At 48.4% G+C, this 19,495-nt stretch overlaps 1 protein-coding gene across 1 annotated transcript; it reads left to right on the top strand.

Moving 5' to 3' along the window:
* LOC123169326 (phosphatidylinositol 4-kinase gamma 4) lies at positions 1-2,996 on the top strand. Its single transcript, XM_044587169.1, has 5 exons — positions 1-260; positions 410-562; positions 656-731; positions 821-2,395; positions 2,497-2,996. Exons 4-5 carry the CDS (start codon positions 1,058-1,060, stop codon positions 2,866-2,868), a joined length of 1,710 nt encoding a protein of 569 aa, XP_044443104.1. The 5' UTR covers positions 1-260; positions 410-562; positions 656-731; positions 821-1,057; the 3' UTR covers positions 2,869-2,996.
* The last annotated feature ends 16,499 nt before the right edge of the window (positions 2,997-19,495 follow it).

Genomic DNA, 19,495 nt, shown 5'->3' with positions numbered 1-19,495 from the left:
AGACACGTCACGCCGTGAGTGACGGGCGGCCCCACGCCCGGAATAAATCAGCAGCCCCACACCGTCCGCTCCCTCTCCCCAATTCTCCATTGCCCACCTCCCCCATCCATCCCTGTTCCTTCCTCGCCAAACCAAACCCATCCAGACCAAGACCAAAAACTTCCCCTCCCCAACTCTCTCCGCCCCTGCGTGAACTGCGGAGCAAGGAAGGAGGAGCCGTCGGGCTACTAATCTTGGGGGTTCCCCCTCTGATCCGGACGGTGAGTTCCAATCCAATCCGATCCCGACTCCGCGCGCGCCCCGACTCGGTGGCTGCCCGGATTCCCCCTCCTTGGTATTTTTAAAGGTCGGTTCCCTGCTTGTTTCGATCGGTCCGGGGTTGGCTAACCATTGCGCGATGATGTAGCAGGTCTCGGCCGTTGCTGCTTGGGGAGGAGCGCCGCGGGTTCGTGGCGCCGGCGTCGGTTGGCGGGCGGTGGCCGGGGGTCGTCGGTCCTTCGCTGGTTCTCTCGTCATCGGAAAAATAAATCGGTCGATCTGCCTCTGGTGAGGGATTTCTCAGGTATGATGATGCGTGTTCATAGTACTATCTTGTGCCTGCGCGGCTGGGTGATTTTGTGACTCATCGCTCCAGTTGGTGGTCTCTGTTCTGCAGATTGCGTCGCGCGGTTGGGTTCTCCGGTGGGGCAAAGGCAGGATTTTGAGCCACTTTGCCCCTAAAATTAAATCTGGTGTGTGCCCTCGCGATGTTCTGTGTTTTTGACGATTTTTGTTCAAGTTCTGCCGGTCACTGACAGAGGGCAATCTAACTTTTGTGCAGATTTAATGGGCGACGAATCCAAAATGTGCCTGTAGCATCATCGGTTGTGCCGTTTCTGGTGTCGGGCTTTCGCAGAGGGTTTCCTCCATCCATCATAGAAGGAAGGAACGGAACCCTTGGCTTGACTTCTCCATGGCTTCTACTAATTCCTAGTGTAGAGCTTCTAACTCCGGTCCATTGTAAATATTGGCTGTAGTTGAGGAAGCTTTCGGCCTCCTGTAACCCCCCTTCGCGAAGATGTCGTCAGCTGGTGTCATTGCGCTTGCTCCGATGACCGACGACCTCGCCTTCTTGCCCATCAGGTTTGATGGCAGTCGTTCAGCACACTGTTTCTCCGGGTCACAGCTGCAGGATTCCATTCTCATCTTCCTTGCTGTGCCTGGTGCGCCTCCAATGCCGATGAGTGTGCTGGGCACTGATTCCATCGCTTCGGTGAAGCTGCGCATCCAGAGGTTCAAGGGCTTTGTGGTGACAAAGCAGCGGCTCGTGCTCGACGGGCACGAGCTGGCGCGCAACAACTGCCCTGTCAAGGATTATGGGCTTGCCGATGGGAATGTTCTGCACCTTGTTATCCGCTTGGCTGACCTCCGGGTGATTAACATCGAAACCGCCAGTGGGAAGAAATTTCAGTTTCAGGTGGACCAGAGCCGCAATGTCAAGTACCTCAAGAGTAAGCTTGCAGTGGAGGGTGATGAGGACCTTGATAGCCTGGAGGATGATGACAAGCTCGAGTACGATGGAGAGGTGCTTGAGGACCACCAGTTGATTGCTGATATTAGCAACAAGGATGATGCTGTGATTCATTTGTTCATCCGCAAACCAGCAAAGGTACGAACACAGCAAGTTGATAAGGATACTGTGGTCACAGTTGACAACCCTCAGAAGAAAGAGAACCTACAGAATGAATCTGTTGTGGTGACCCCTGCAAAACCAGCTGGTGGCAAGCCTGCTCCTATCGAACCAATTGTTGTTAACCGGAAGGCGAAGCTGTCGTCTGAAGTGATGAAAATGATTGACTCAGCAATAGCTGGTCTTGAGAATGGATATACACCAGTTATGTCAGCAGAAGGTTCAGGGGGTGTTTACTTCATGCAAGACTCATCAGGCCAGAAGAATGTTGCAGTGTTTAAGCCCATTGATGAGGAACCTATGGCTGAAAACAACCCAAGGGGTCATCCACTGTCGACTGATGGGGAAGGCATGAAGAGAGGAACGCGTGTAGGGGAAGGTGCACTAAGGGAAGTTGCGGCTTATATTCTCGACCATGCAGTTGGTGATCGTGAATCGGGCCACGGTGTTGGGTTTTCTGGTGTGCCTCCCACAGCATTAGTCCGAAGCTTACATAGGGGAAAGAGCTTCAAGTTTGGATCTCTGCAGATGTTTATGGAGAACGATGGAAGTTGCGAGGATATGGGTCCCCGTGCTTTTCCAGTGAAGGAGGTACACAAAATAGCAGTGTTAGATATTAGGTTAGCGAATGCTGATCGTCATGCAGGGAACATTCTAGTGTCCAAGGAAGAAGGTGCCACCTGCAAGCTGATTCCAATTGATCATGGCTACTGCCTGCCAGAGAAGGTGATTATTTCTCTCTTGCATTACTTTTGGCCCCTTGCATCGTATCATACATAGCTCCTGAGTCATGCAAATGTTGATTTCGTTGCCTTGTTATTATGCAGTTTGAGGATTGCACCTTCGAGTGGCTTTACTGGCCTCAAGCCCGTGAGCGGTTCAGTGATGAAACCATTGCATACATTGAATCTCTTGACGCGGAAGAGGACATCAAGCTTCTCAGGTTCCACGGGTGGGAGCTGTCTTCGAGCTGCGCCCGCGTCCTGCGCATCAGCACCATGCTCCTGAAGAAGGGCGCGGCGCGAGGCCTCACACCCTATGACATAGGACGTATACTGTGCAGGGAGACTGTGAATAGAGACTCTGTGATCGAGGACATCATCCAGGAAGCGGAGGACGCCGTCCTCCCGGGGACGAGCGAGAACCTGTTCCTGGAGACGGTGTCCGAGATCATAGACCGCCACCTCCTCGGCAAGTAATATCTGTTTAGAAACACTCAGAATAACTGATCTAGTTGTTCGGCTGTATCCGGTTTGCTGTAAGTATGTTTCACAGGGCACTGCCCCAGACATCCTCCTCAAGGGACTAATGATTTCATTTGTTTCTAGCCCCGAACGATTCCGTTTGTTTGTAGCCGCTCAAGAACATTTCCTTCTGTGAATATAGATGTCTGTGCTGCGTTAGACCTTATCACTGAACTAGTTGAGCTTCTTACCGGTGCTTCATGCATAGCAAACGGTTGTCCTGCCTGTGTGTGTTCTCCATCTGCAATTGACAGACCAACGAGTTGGACGGAAGTGCTACTAGTATTGTTCCGAGTCTATAGCAGCTTCTGCATCTGGGTCGTCTATCTTTGCCGTGTTCTACCGGCGGTTCCATCGTGTACGGTCAATCTCCGGTTGTTTCATTTTTATTTCCGCGGGTTGATTCTCACGACCGACCGGATCAATGGCATAATTAGCTGAGGACAAAGCTGGGGATCGAAGGACTGGGAGGGCACGTGCAGCGGTTTACTTTGACTAACTGCGCACTGAATAAAAATATCTGCAACTGGATCGTGCGTGACTAGACTCCCCTCTTCGCTTAAATATCTGCATATCAACTTCGATTTTTCTAGTTAGCACTCAACGTCGCACGTTTCACGTCACCTTGCTTTCTCTCATTTTTATCTTTATCCCCGGTTTGTGCGCTACTAAAGTATGCGTCCAGTGGCAATCTTTGCTGGAATGCCGAGTTATCACGCATGTTTGGTTTATACTCCCTCCGTTTTTAAATATAAAAATATAAGCCCTTCTAAATATTTCAATACGGAATATATACGAATGCATGTATACATATTTATTTTAAAGTATAGATTCATTTATTTTGCTTCATATTAGAATTTTTAATAGGTTTGCTATTTCACATCAAGATGTGAAATACTTATCTCACATCTACGTCCAGAACCGTTGATATTGTTTGTCTTTAATTTTTGTGCAAACATGATCGTCTCGCCTGGCGCACCCGTTCCCTTCGCGTTGTCTGCCGCAGCGGCCTGTGTCCCGGCCATGCAAGTGGAGGTGGGCCGTTGTTGTTCCTTTTTAATTCGCGGGCTTAGGCTGGCAGCCGTTGTTTGTCTCAATTGTGGACTCTCACGCATTGTTTGGACTGGATTGTCCGCGTATTTGTTGTCTGTATAATTTTTTGAAGCAATGTGATTTAGAGTGGAGAAAGGCAAGACAAGGTACTGGTAGGTCCGTATTTTTTTTAGTGTAGTTCCATGAGTTATAGAACGCTAGGGTGCCAACTCGTATTTTTTTTCGGTCTTTTGGAACACGACTCGTTTTTTTTGTTCTTTTGTTTTTTCCCAATTTTTCTTTTGGTTTTTAAATTTCTTTTTATTTTTTATCATTTAAAATCCATGAATTTTAAAATTTTCTAAGCATATTTTAAATTCCCAACTATTTCTTGAATGATGTCTCATCAAAAATTTCATCGCTTGATTTAGTTTTCATAATTTTTATGCAAGCCCTTTTTTTCGTGTTGCTTGTTGTTGTTTGTTTTTTTGCGTATCCTGTTTGTTGGCCTAGGCATGTTTAGCCTCGCTTTTGTCGGCCCATTATCACAGCCCACTAGCAATCCGTTTCTTGTGTTGTTTTTAGTCGGTGACATAGAATTTGAAGAGACGAGAAAATTAAAATATGCTCTATCGTCGTCGTCGTCGTCTTTCCGGATCATTTTGACACTATCCCCACATTCCTTCTAAACTTCATAAAGATGAGATTTAGTAATGTCTCATCTAAGTTGTTGTCTGTTGGATAATTTTAACGCAAATTCTCGATCTCGCATCGTCGGCTAATGCATTCATGCGTTGCATGTTCTATTTTCTCCACCTGTTGACCTCTTCGTGGTGCATGTCTGTTTTTTTGTTGGACTTTTTTTCTTGCACTCTTGTGGCCTTATTTTATCTGTTCTGTGTTGTAGAAGTGTAAGAAACATGTTATGTCAGTTGTCATTGCCTATTTCTATTTTCTTTTAAGTTCGATGCCGACGATACATGCTTTGTAAAAAAGATAGGCTTTACCCTGCGGTCGATATGCAATTAGGTCCGATCAATTTTTTTGTCCTAGTTTTAAGTCCTTCTTCAACACAAAATGGGCGCCACCAATTTGTTCTTCTACTTGGAACTCCAACACTAAAATGCATTTTTTTACCAATTGTAAATCTACCTTCGATAGACCCGACCAATTTTTCCTTCATTTGCCAGTCCACCTTCGTTACGCAACTGGACCGATCCATTTTTATCACATTGGGGGCCTTTTTTCTTGTACCATTTTGCAAGTCCACCCATGGTACGAAATAGGCCCTGACCTCATTTTTCCTCCATTTTGCATGTCCACTATCGGCACGCAACAGGGAGGCCAACCATTTAATTTTTCGAGTTCTAACTCCACCCCGACATACAATTGAAGGGCCACTTCTTTTTGTCCTAGTTGCAAGTCCATTCTTGACTTGCAACCAAGGCCAATCTATTTTTGTCCCATTTTGCAAGTTGACCCTCGACACGCAACTGGGCCACACCTTTTTGTCCCAGTTGCAAGTCCAGCATCGACTCGCAACTGAGACCCGACCTTTTTTGGTCCCAATTGTGATCTCACCCTTGACTTGTAACTAGGCCTAGACATCTTTTTGCCTCAGCTGCAAGTCCAGCCTCGACTCGCAACTGGGTCCCGGCCTCTTTCCTCCCAGTTGCAAGTCCACTCTCGACTCGGAACTCGGGTGTGTTGTTTTGTTTTGACCCCAGTTGTAAGTCCACCCCAACTTGCAGCTCGAGGCATGTAATTTTTTGTGATCGCCCCAGTTGCAAGCCAACCATATACTCGCAACTCAGGGATGTAGTTTTGTAGTTTCCCTAGTTGCAAGTCCACCCTCGACTCGCAACTCGGGGGGAGGGGTGTTTTTGTTATTGTTTCATGGTAGTTGCAATTAGACCCTCGACCTCCAACTAGAATTTTCTATCGGACAATTTGCAAGTCCACGATTGACTCATAACTCGAGGGAATGTAGTTTATAATCGCCCCAGTCGCAAGTCCGCCCCCAACTTGCAACTCGAGGCATGCAGTTTTTGTAATCGCCCCAGTTGCAAGTCCACCCTCGACTCGCAACTTGGGGATGTAGTTTTGTAGTTGTCCTAGTTGCAAGTCCACCCCGACTTGCAACTCGGGGGGGGGGGAGGGGTAGTTTTTTGGTTCTTGTTTTATCATAGTTGCAATTGAGACCCTCGACCTGCAACTAGGGGTTTCTGTCGGCCCAGTTGCAAGTCCACAATCGACTCGCAACTCGAGGGAATGTAGTGTGTAATCGCCCCCGTTGCAACTCAACCATGTGCTCACAACTCCGGGGTGTAGTTTTTGTACTTGCCCTAGTTGCAAGTCCATCCGAGACTCGCAACTCAGGGGGTGTTTTTTTTCTCGTTTCATGGTAGTTGCAATTTTGACCCTCGACCCACAACTAGGGTTTTTCTGTCGGCCCAGTTGGAAGTCCACCCTTGACTCGCAACTTGGGGTCTGTTATTTTTTTTCACCCTAGTTGGAGGTCCACCCCGACTTGCAACTCAAGACATGTAGTTTTTGTAGTCGCCCCAGTTGCCAGTCAACCATGTACTCGCAACTCGGGGATGTAGTTTCATAGTTGCGCTAGTTGCAAGTCCGCCCTCGACTCGCAACTCGGGGATATTTCTTTCTCATGCTAATTTCAATTAGACCCTCGGCCTGCAACTAGGGGTTTCTGTCTGCCCAGTTGCAAGTCCACAATCGACTCACAACTCGAGGGAATGTAGTTTGTAATCGCCCTAGTTGCAAGTCAACCATGTGCTCGCAACTCCGGGATCTAGTTTTGTAGTTTCCCTAGTTGCAAGTGCACCCTCAACTCGCAACTTGGTTTTTTTTCTTGTTTTATGGTAGTTGAAATTTGACCCTCGACCTGCAACTAGAGTTTTTTGTCGGCCCAGTTGCAAGTCCACCCCGACTTGCAACTCGAGGGATGTAGTTTTTGCAATAGCCTCAGTTGCAAGTTAACCATGTACTCACAACTCGGGGATGCATTTTTGTAGTTGCCCTAGTTGCAAGTCCATCCTCGACTCGCAACTCGGGGGGTGTTGTTTTGTTTTCACTCCCAGTTGCAAGTCCTCCCCCGACTTGCAACTCGAGGCATGTAGTTTTTGTAATCGCCCAAGTTGCAAGTCAACCATGTACTCGCAATTCGGGATGTCGTTTTGTAGTTGACCTAGTTGGAAGTCCACCCTCGACTCAGAACTCGGGGGGGGGGGGGGGGGGGGGGTTCATTTGTTCTTGTTTCATGGTAGTTGCAATTAGACCCTCGACATGCAATTAGGGGTTTTTATCGGCCCAGTTGAAAGTCCACAATCGACTCGCAACTCGAGGGAATGTAGTTTGTAATCGCCCCAGTTGCAAGTCAACGATGTGCTCGGAACTCAGGAATGTAGTTTTTGTAGTTGCCCTAGTTGCAAGTCCACCCTCGACTCACAACTCGGGGGGTGTTTTTTTCTTGTTTCATGGTAGTTGCAATTTTACACTCAACCTGCAACTAGGGTTTTCTATCGGCCCAAGTGCAAGTCTACCATCGACTTACAACTCGGGGATGTAGTTTTGTAGTTGCCCTAGTTGCAAGTCCACGCTCAACTCGCAACTGGGGGGGGGGGATGTAGTTTCTATTCACTCAAGTTGCAAGTCCACAATCGACTCGCAAGTCGAGAGGATGTAGTTTGTAATCGCCCTTGTTGCAAGTCAACCATGTGCTCGCAACTCAAGATGTAGTTTTTTTAGTTGCCCTAGTTGCAAGTCCACCCTCGACTCGCAACTCAGGTGGTGTTTTTTTTTCTTGTTTCATGGTAGTTGCAATTTGACCCTCGACCTGCGACTAGGGTTTTTTGTCGGCCCAGTTGCAAGTCCACCCCCGACTTGCAACTCGAGGGATATAGTTTAAGTATTCGGCCCAATTGCAAGTTAACCATGTGCTCGCAACTCGGGGATGTAGTTTAGTAGTTGCCCTAGTTGCAAGTCCACCCTCAACTCGCAACTTTGGGGGATGTAGTTTGTATTCACTCAAGTTAAAAGTCCACCCTCGACTCGCAACTCGGGGGTGTTGTTTTCTTTTTCACCCTAGTTGCAAGTCCACCCCCGACTTGCAACTCGAGGCTTGTAGTTTTTTTAGGGGCCCAATTGCAAGTCAACCTTTGACTCACAACTAGGGGGCGTATATTTTGTAGGGGCCCCAATTACAAGTCAACCATCGACTCACAATTGTCCGTGTGCAGAGGGACTGGCCCAGGCACACTCATCCGCTATTGTGATTTTTTTGGACAAACAAACAAGAGATAATACGTGGGATGATGTCATACTTAGATGTGAGATAACAATTAAAAAAAATTGTCCGTGTTTTTGGGAAAGTGTTAGTGTTTCAGAAAATATTCAAAATTTTAAAAAATTAATTGCATTTTAAAAACTTTTTGAGATTTTTAAATTGTTCATGTTTTAAAAAATTGTTTGTGTTCTAAAAAATGTTTGCAACTACAAATATTGTTCACATTTTTATTAAATATTCTGCATCTATAAATTTGTTCAATTTTTTTAATAAGTGTTCAAAAAAGTTTCAAAGTTGACAATGTAGTGAGTTCCTAAATATTCACCCTGATTAATTGTCACAAACATCCATTTGTTCTAGTGGCTAGAAGACACGCGTTAAGTAGTTGGAGCTTAGTAGTTCGATTCCTTCTTAATTGTGGCTTTTGTCTTGCAACTTTTTCTTGTCTTTTTCTAAGACGAAACAACACACGTAGGATTTTTTCCTGTGTGCTACAAACCAACAAGCTTCGGTGCCTGATAAAAAAAAAGAAACAAGCTTCGGTGCCTAGCTGTGTATACCGGCCCAGTCGAGACGCACTCAGCTTGGTTAGCACCAACGGAGAAACTTGGCTGGACAACCATAAAAGAAAAAAACGAACCAACATTTGAAAGTTGTCAATGAAAGAGCCACAAACAAAATGTGGATGTGAGATATTATCTCACATGTAGATGTGACATAGACAAACCCAATTTTTAAATGATTTTTTTGAGAATAATGATATATTTAGAAACGGAGAGAATATATACTAAGATTGTCATCATTTGCCACACAGACCTGAGGTAAGGTTAGACGGTTAAAATTGGCGTTGACGATGACATGTTTCTAGGATAGGGTCATAGGCCTGACCTAGATGCCCTACCCAAGGACACTCCCTTTGCTCACAGACATTCAAAGCACAAGAAGAGAAACCGACTGAGTTCATCGAGGAATGCAATCCACTCGACCTTCTACCTCACTCGGATACCTCAATTCCATTAGACCAATATGAAACCACTCGACGATACAAGAAACCACTCGGAGTGGAGAAGGCCTAACGTCACTCAGGATGGCAACGGTCGGACATTCACTCTGTAGCCTTAAAAGTCATATATACCTCTTTATTACTCGCATTACCAGTAACGCCCTGTCTTAATGTACATTGAACTCTTTGTAACGTGGGCTGGCTGGGGTCCTGGCGCACTCTATATAAGCCACCACCTCCACTGGCACAAGGGTTCGCACCCCCTGTAACTTCACGCATAATCCAGTCGACCAAGTCTCTGGGCACCAAGACGTAGGGCTATTACTTCCTCCAAGAAGGGTCTGAACTCGTAAACCTTGCGTGCACAACCTCATCGTAGCTAGGATCTTGCCTCCTCCTACGTACCCCCTATTCTACTGTCAGACTTACTCCCACGACAGTTGGCGCCCACCTTGGGGCGGGTGTCTTCGCAACTTCCGGCGAGGTTGCAATTTTCTTGTCATCATGGTTTCCAGTGGCGGTTTGGCTGAGGGCCGCAAGATCCGTCTCGGCGCGCTCATTTTCATCGTCGACGACTCCGCCTGGCTCCAGGAGGCCCCGCTCGACGTTGAGATGCTCCCCGTCCGCGGGGCGACGCACTTTCGCGCGTGCGTCCGCGGCGTCCTTCTGCGGCAGCCGTCGACTCAGTATCGGTCGGCTCCCGCAGAGTCTTCGCTCCCCGCTGCTCGTCGTCGCAAGTGATCTGGTCGATCGCGGCTTCAACGGTGGGTAAAGCATGCGGTGGCCCGTCAGTCGGCCACCCATCAAGTCGCGGCAATCGAGCCCGACGAACGGGCTATTCGACCTGTCCACTGGCTCTGTCGAAACCCTGTCCGAGTGCGACAGCAGCGACCTACGGCAGAAGTCCTGATGGTCGACACGCCGCGCAACCCGCCTGGTTTCTGTCGGAGCGGCGGCGGCGATGGTGGCGGCGATCCGTCGCATGATCACGAGGAGTATCGTCCTGAAGCCCTCACTTCACAGCAGAGGGATGAGCTGCACCGTCGCAACGTGGAGGAGCTCCACACTCCCATCGTCGGAGAGACCTCCGAGGCTCGGGCCTTGGAGGCTGCGCGCCTGGCCACTTTGGCTGAGCGCGCACGGCTGGAGAACCTCCAGCATTCACTCGACGAGCGCGCTTGACGACAGATCCCTGAGTCCAGTAGACGACAACGACAATTATTCCTGCCTGAACCTCAGGTATACCGCACTCCGATTCAGAATCTTACAGCTGCAACCCGTATAGCAGAGTCGATTCAGCCGTCCCAATCAGAGGCTGGAAGAGGCTTGATGCAGATCCGAGCACTGCTCCGGGCAGCAGGAGAGCAGAATACAGCCGTTTCTCATTCTCGTAACAGGCTCCACAGCAGGTCCGTGGTGGCGGATACAGTCCAGTCGGCTCACAGCCCAAGATCGCCTCTGTGGCGTGAGGGACGTGGGCACCGCTAGGAGCAATATCTGGGTCGGAATCATGAACAGTATGAACATCGACTCGGCCGTGATGACCGCGGTCGAGTGCCTACGCCCCCTTCGAGGGGCGGATCATACGCGCCCCGACAGTATGATGATAGGCGCTCGTATAGCGATGAGCAGAGGGTTCCAGTCGACCCAAGAGAGCCCGGGTTTGATGCGAGGTCAATTCTCGTACAAGATTTGGTCAACAGAAACCGAGCACACGGAGAAGGGGTGGAGAGTGATCGTCCGACTGGCAGCAGAGTACATGTCTCCGGACCTGAATGCTTCTGCAGAGCTACCAGATCTGCTGAGATCCCTCCCAACTTCAGGTTGGCAACGGGAGTGAGCAAGTTCACCGATGAGTCGAAGCCTGACACTTGGCTGGAAGATTACCGAGTGGCCATGCAGATTGGTGGCGGCAATGATGATGTAGCCATGAAGCATCTCCCCCTGATGTTGGAGGGTTCAGCCAGAGCTTGGTTGAATTAATTGCCCCTTGGTAGTATATGCAGTTGGGAAGAGTTGGCCCGAGTGTTTGTCAGAACATTTGTGGGCACTTGCAAACGGCCCGCAGGGCTGGCTGAGTTGCATCATTGCGTACATAAACTGAATGAAACTTTGAGGGATTACATCCAGAGGTGGACCACTTTGCATCACACAGTGGAAAATGTGTCTCAACACCAAGCAGTTTGCGCCTTCAAGGAGGGCGTTCGGTACAGAGAGCTTAACCTGAAATTCGGTCGGACAAGAGATATGACCCTGACCCGAATGATGGAAATAGCCACTCGGTGCGCCAACGACAAGGAAGAAGACCGACTCCGCAGTGGCAAGAGCAAACCAGTCGCCCAGGACACCGGAGGAGGTAATTCCGGTCGGAAGCAGAAGCGCAAAGCCGAGCCCGCAGGTCCTGGAGAGGCCGCAGTTGTGACCCAAGGAAAATTCAAAGGAAAGCCTAAGGGGCCCTGGATCCCCAAGAAGGTGAAAGATCAAGTGGGAAATGATGTGCTAGATTTGCCGTGTCATATACACACCAAGAAGGATGAAGAGGGGAACCTGATTTATCCCAAGCATACCACTCGACAGTGTCGACTCCTTATCCAGCAGTTCCGAGAGGGCCAGCCCAGTGAGAAGGAGAAGGAATCTGATAAGGATGAAGACAAAGAGGAGGATGATGGCTACCCCAATGTCAATGCCACTTTGGTGATTTTTGCTGACGTTGAGAGCAAAAGTCGACTGAAGGTCATCAACAGAGAAGTAAACATGGTTGCCCCGGCAACGACAACATATTTGAAGTGGTCAAAGACTCCCATTACATTCGACCAGTTTGATCATCCAGCGCACGTTGCTACCCCAAGGCGGCAAGCGTTGGTGGTCGACCCAGTCGTTGGGGGCACTCGACTGACCAAGGTTTTGATGGATGGTGGCAGTGGCCTGAACATTTTGTATGCTAAGACACTCCGAGAGATGGGCATTCCAATGTCTAAGCTCAGCGAAAGCAATATGCGATTCCACGGTGTCATCCCTGGGAAGAAAGCCGATTCACTCGGCCAGATTACTCTTGATGTGGTTTTTGGTGATTCAAAGAATTACCGCAAAGAAAAGTTGACATTTGAAGTTGTGGATTTTCACAGTGCCTATCATGCTATCCTGGGCAGACCCGCATATGCCCGTTTCATGGCTCGACCATGTTACGTGTACCTTAAGCTGAAGATGCCTGGTCCCAAGGGCGTGATCACAGTCACTGGTAATCGGCACAGAGCAGAAGAGTGCCTCCAGAAAGGCTCAAAGATTGCCGATGAACAGATGGCAGCAGTGGAAATGCAAGAATATCAGAAGAACGCAGATCCGAGTGATTTGTTACGTGCCAAGAAGCCTGCTTCAGAGTCTGCACTTCAGTCGTCTGGTGAAACAAAGCAAGTTCACATTCACCCGACCGACCCCAATGATGCTCCGACTCATATTTCAACAACGCTCGACAACAAATAGGAAGAAGCGCTCATCCAGTTCCTCCGTGAGAACTGGGACATCTTTGCATGGAAGCCTTCTGACATGCCAGGTGTACCCAGGGGACTGGCTGAGCACCGTTTGTGAGTCGACCCGAAAGCTAAAGCTGTCAAAGAGCATATCCGTCAGTCTGCCATGGAGAAGAGGAAGGCAATCGGTGAAGAGGTGGCTCGGCTTCTGGCAGCTGAGTTCATCTGTGAGATATACCACTCTGAGTGGCTCGCCAATGTTGTCATGGTCCCCAAGAAAGATGATTCACTTCGTATGTGCATCGACTTCAAGCATATCAATCGGGCCTGCCCGAAAGATCATTTCCCTCTACCCCGCATCGATCAAATTGTCGACTCGACTGCGGGATGCGAGAGTTTGTCCTTTTTGGACGCTTATTTCGGGTACCATCAGATCCGACTGTATGGACCCGACGAAATAAAAACAGCTTTCATCACCCCATTCGGGTGTTTTTGCTATGTTACCATGCCCTTTGGTCTCAAGAATGTTGGTGCCACGTTCATGCGCATGATTCAGAAGTGCCTGCTCACTCAAATCATTCAGAATGTGGAAGCATACATGGATGACATCATGGTCAAGTCGCGTAAAGGTTCCGACCTGCTGACTGACCTCACCGAAACCTTTGCCAACCTGAGAAGATATGATATCAGGCTTAATCCTTCAAAGTGCACATTCGGAGTCCCAGGTGGAAAGTTACTTGGTTTCCTCGTTTCCGAGCGAGGGATCGATGCAAACCCAGTGAAAGTTGGTGCAATCCTCCGAATGAAACGCCCTGTGCGTGTGCACGGCATTGAGAAGCTTACTGGTTGGCTGCATTGAGCCGATTCATCTCTCGTCTCGGTGAAAAGGCATTGCCTCTTTACCGACTGATGAAGAAATCTGACAAGTTCGAGTGGACTCCTGAAGCTGACGCATCGTTTGTAGAGCTCAAAGCCCTGCTTTCCACCCAGCCGGTGCTTGCTGCCCCAATCAGCAAAGAGCCTTTACTGCTTTATATTACAGCCACTGGACAAGTTGTTAGTAAAGTGCTCACGGTCGAGCGGGAAGAAGAAGGCAAAGCCTACAAAGTTCAGCGCCCAGTGTACTATATTTCTGAAGTCTTGACTCCGTCCAAGCAGAGATATCTGCATTATCAGAAGCTTGTTTATGGAATTTATTTGACTACAAAGAAAGTTGCACACTACTTCTTAGATCACTCGGTTTCAGTCGTCTGTGACGCTCCATTGTCAGAAATTCTGAACAACAGAGATGCAACTGGTCGAGTGGCAAAGTGGGCGATTGAACTCCTTCCGTTGGATATCAAGTTTGAGGCAAAGAAAGCAATCATGTCCCAAGCAATAGCAGATTTCCTCGCCGAGTGGGTTGAGCAGCAACAACCGACTCAGATTCGAACATTGTACTATGTTCTTTGATGGATCCAAGATGATGAACGGCTCTGGTGCTGGGGTAGTCCTGGTATCCCCACGAGGCGACAAACTCAGCTATGTTCTCCAGATTCACTTTGATTCCTCCAACAATGAAGCTAAATATGAGGCACTTCTGTACGGGTTGCGTATGGCCATTTCACTCGGCGTCCGTTGCCTAATGGTTTACGGCGACTCGGATTTAGTGGTCAATCAAGTGATGAAGGAGTGGGACATCAGGAGCCCAGCTATGACTGGCTATTGCAATGCAGTGAGAAAGTTGGAAAAGAAGTTTGAGGGGTTAGAGCTCCACCACATACCCCGAGTCAAGAATCAAGCAGCTGATGACCTGGCAAAGATAGGTTCCAAGAGGGAGCCTATTCCCAGCAATGTGTTGTTGGAGCATCTCCACACCCCGTCAGTTCAAGAAGATCCCTTCACGGAAGAGCCCCCACAACCCAAAAGTTCTACTGATCCGACTGAGATCGAAGTCCCAGCCATGGTCGACCTGATCATGGAGGTTTTGGTCATCACCCCCGATTGGAAGGTGCCATGTATTGCATATCTTCTCAGGAAGGAGCTTCCGGAGGATGAAGATGAGGCCCGTCAGATTGTCCGTCGATCCAAAGCCTTTACCGTGATAGGTGGACAGCTTTACAGAGAGAGTGTTACCGGAGTTGCTCAGCGATGCATCACGCCAGAAGAAGGTCGAATGCGTCCTCTCGGACCATCGTAGCCAAAGCGTACCGAGCGGGATTCTACTAGCCACAAGCGAATGAGAGGGCAAAGGATATAGTCGACAAGTGGGAAGGCTGTCAGTTCTACTCAAACATGTCCCACAAGCCTGCATCTGCCTTGAAGACTATTCCACTCGTCTGACCGTTTGCTATTTGGGGGTTGGATATGGTTGGACCCTTCAAGACTGGCAGAAGTGGTTTCACTCATTTGCTTGTGGCAGTCGACAAGTTCACTAAATGGATCGAAGCCAAGCCTATCAAGAATCTCGATTCAAGCACTGCCATCAGTTTCATCAGAGAGTTGATATTCAGATATGGAGTCCCTCACAGTATTATCACAGATAATGGCTCCAACTTCGATTATGATGAATTCAGAGCATTCTGCACTTCCCAAGGCACTCGGGTTGACTACACGTCTGTTGCGCACCCGCAGTCGAATGGGCAGTCAGAGAGGGCTAATGGTTTGATCCTGCAAGGGCTCAAACCCTGACTGATGCGTGATCTCAAGCATGCATGCTGGAGCTTGGGTGACTGAATTGCCATCTGTTTTATGGGGTCTGAGAACAACTCCAAACCGGTCGACTGACCGGACACCTTTTTCATGGTGTATGGCGCTGAGACTGTGCTTCCGAGTGACTTATTGCATAACGCTCCCCGAGTGGAACTTTTCTCAGAAGCTGAAGCTGAACAGGCACACCAAGATGCAGTTGATCTCTTGGAGGAAGAGAGCGAGATGGCTTTGATCAGGTCGACCATTTACCAGCAAGACTTGCGTCGATTCCATGCTCATAATATCATAGGTCAAGCGTTCCAAGAAGGTGATCTTGTGCTCCGAGTGCATCAGAAACGACCTCACAAGCTCACTCCGGCCTGGGAAGGCCCCTTCATCATCACCAAGGTGCTCCACAACGGGGCTTATCACCTCTACAACGTAGCCAAGAAAGTAGATGAGCCACGCTCGTGGAATGCGGACCTGCTCCGCCGTTTTTATACCAAAACACTCAAATCGACGAGTTGTAATAAGAATCATTCAGTTTGGTTATCAAAGACAAGATGTTTGCAGTATCTTAACAATTGTTCCAAACCCATGTGTTCAAATCCCCCAATGGGTGACTTAGCCGCGAACCTGATTCGCCTAAGTTTCAAAAACGCTCCGAGTGGAGAGCAATCCTCCCACCCGGGGCTTAGCTGCGAACCCGATTCGCCTAAGTTTCAAAAACACTCCGAGTGGAGAGCAATCCTCCCACCCGGGGGCTTAGCTGCGAACCCGATTCGACTAAGTTTTAAAAATCCTACCGAATGAAGAGCAATCCTCTCACTCGGAGGCTTAGCTACAGTCCTGTACTCGCCTAAGTTTCAAAAAATCCTACCGAGTGAAGAGCAATCCTCCCACCCGGGGGCTTAGCTGGGACACGATTCGCCTAAGTTTTAAAAATCCTACCGAGTGAAGAGCAATCCTCTCACTCGGAGGCTTAGCTGCAGTTCCGTACTCGCCTAAGTTTCAAAAATCCTACTGAGTGAAGAGCAATCTTCTCACTCGGAGGCTTAGCTGCAGTTCCGTACTCGCCTAAGTTTTAAAAATCCTACCGAGTTAAGAGCAATCCTCTCCACTCGGGGGCTTAGCTACAGTTACGTACTCGCCTAAGTTTTAAAAATCCTACCGAGTGGAGAGCAATCCTCTCACTCGAGGGCTTAGCTGCAGTCCCGTACTCTCCTAAGTTTTAAAAATCCTACCGAGTGGAGAGCAATCCTCTCACTCGGGGGCTTAGCTGCAGTTCCGTACTCGCCTAAATTTTAAAAATCCTACCGAGTGAAGAGCAATCCTCTCACTCGGAGGCTTAGCTGCAGTCCTGTACTTGCCTAAGTTTCAAAAAATCCTACCGAGTGAAGAGCAATCCTCTCAGTCGGGGGCTTAGCTGCGACCCCCGTACTCGGCTAAGTTAAAAAAAATCCTTCGAGTGGAGAGCAATCCTCCCACTCGGAGGCTTAGCTGCGAACCCGATTCGCCTAAGTTAAAAACCACTCCGAGTGGCCGAGTCACAGGAAAAATCTACGCTCCATCTCGATCCGCAAGGATGACGAGGTGCAGGTCGTGTGCAACACTTGATGCTCTTGCCCATGACCCTCTCGACGGAGCTGCGTCACAAGTACAATGTACGCTCCATTTCGATCCGCAAGGACGACGAGGTGTAGGTCGTGTGCAGCACCTGATGCTCTTGCCCATGACCCTCGCGACGGAGCTGCATCACAAGTACAATGTACGCTCCATCCTGATCCGCAAGGACGATGAAGTGCAGGTCGTGTACAACACCTAGTGCTCATGCCTCTCATCGGAGTTGCGTCGCAAATGCAACATCTATTCCGAGTCAAGAATCAAGATTCAATCGGAGTTAAAAGATTTGATAGCAGCAAAAGCAAAGAAACCATGTTGAAAAGAAAAACCAAGTTCCGATAAATCTTGCAAGGTTCAGAACCGCAGAGAAAAGTTCTTGGCCATGAGGCCCAAAGGAGTTTAACAGTTACAAAATCACTCGGCATTAGGAGGCAAATTTAATCAAGGCATAAAATTTGTTCACTCTGCAAGAGGAGTGCTGGCAGGCTCGACGAACTCGTCCAGGTCGATTCCGTCTGCAATGCGAGTGGCTGCTTCGATGAAGGTCTCCATGAAGGACTGGAAGTTAAGCTTCTTAGTATTGGCAACCTTGAGCGCTGCTAGCTTCTCTTCCTTGGCCTCTTTGCAGTGGACGCGAACCAGAGACAGAGCCACATCGGCACTGCATCGGGCAGATGACTTCTTCCATTCCTGCACTCGACTGGGAATCTCATTGAGTCGAGTCATCAGAGAACCGAGGTCATTTTGGAATGTCTCCCTTGGCCAGAGCGCCGTGTCAATCCGCGACACCGCCACCTTCAGTCGTATGAGATAGTCCATGGCATTGGCATGGCGAGATTCCAGTTGGAGCACGTTCATGGCAGCTTCATCCTTAACAGGAGAGTTGATAGGGTCTAAGCTCGTTTCAATTCTCCCAGTCTCTTCCTCGAAGTTTTGACAGAATTCTGCATGCACAGAGAAAAGATGAGTCGACAGCTATATGAAGAGTCGACGGCGGCAAATCAGTCGGACAAGGGAAAGTACCTTCAAGCATAAGGAACAACCTCTTGGCGAGTCCTCCCAGATAGACCTCCAGATCATCCCTCTTTCGAGTGAGATCTCCAACTTTGTCGGTCAGAGCCACCTTGTCCTTTTTCAGCTGCACGACTTCCTTGTTGGCTTCGCTGATGGCAGTCTTCAGTTTGACATTTTCTTCTTTTATCTTGCCGACTGAAGCCATCTTCTTGTCGGCAAGTTCAGTTTTTTTACCGCGCCATCTTCTGAGCTGCGGCAAGGTCTAGGTCCTTCTACTCCAGTGCCTGCTTCATTTTCTCTAAAGAAATAACATTCTTCAGTCGAGCTTGGAGTTGTCTGTTTTCACTTCGCACATCTGTTCGAGTGGAGTCACTCGGTTCAAAAGGCGAAAATTAAAGCTGGCAAAGCAAACAGTCGACTGATACGTCTCCAACGTATCTATAATTTTTGATTGTTCCATGCTATATTATATTATGTTTTAGACATTATTGGGCTTTATTATACACTTTTATATTATTTTTGGGACTAACCTATTAACCGGAGGCCCAACCCAGAATTGCTGTTTTTTTGCCTATTTCAGAGTTTCGCAGAAAAAGAATATCAAATAGAGTCCAAACGGAATGAAACCTTCGGGAACGTGATTTTCGGAACGAACGTGATCCAGAGGACTTGGACCCTACATCAAGACATCAACCAGGAGGGCACGAGGTAGGGGGCGCGCCCTCCACCCTCGTGGACCCCATGTTGCTCCACTCACTTACTTCTTCCTCCTATATATACCTACGTACCCCCAAACTACCAGATACGGAGCCAGAAACCTAATTCCACCGCCGCAACCTTCTGTACCCGTGAGATCCCATCTTGGGGCCTGTTCCGGAGCTCCGCCAGAGGGGGCATCGATCACGGAGGGCTTCTACATCAACACCATAGCCTCTTCGATGAAGTGTGAGTAGTTTACCTCAGACCTTCGGGTCCATAGTACTAGCTAGATGGCTTCTTCTCTCTTTTTGGATCTCAATACAATGTTCTCCCCCTCTCTCGTGGAGATCTATTTGATGTAATCTTCTTTTGCGGTGTGTTTGTTGAGACCGATGAATTGTGGGTTTATGATCAAGTTTATCTATGAACAATATTTGAATCTTCTCTGAATTCTTTTATGTATGATTGGTTATCTTTGCAAGTCTCTTTGAATTATCAGTTTGGTTTGGCCTACTAGATTGATCTTTCTTGCAATGGGAGAAGTGCTTAGCTTTGGGTTCAATCTTGTGGTGTCCTTTCCCAGTGGCAGTAGGGGCAGCAAGGCACGTATAGTATTGTTGCCATCGAGGATAACAAGATGGGGTTTATATCATATTGCATGAGTTTATCCCTCTACATCATGTCATATTGCATGAGTTTTCTATGTCTACTACTTGTTGCAATGATCATGATTGGGGTGATTCTTCTTATGATCTTGAAAATTTATTT

Source organism: Triticum aestivum, chromosome 7D (genome assembly GCF_018294505.1).
Source record: "Triticum aestivum cultivar Chinese Spring chromosome 7D, IWGSC CS RefSeq v2.1, whole genome shotgun sequence".
Taxonomy (NCBI): domain Eukaryota; kingdom Viridiplantae; phylum Streptophyta; class Magnoliopsida; order Poales; family Poaceae; genus Triticum; species Triticum aestivum.
Note: the sequence above shows the minus strand (reverse complement) of the source record. Positions and strands in the feature narration are given on the sequence as shown.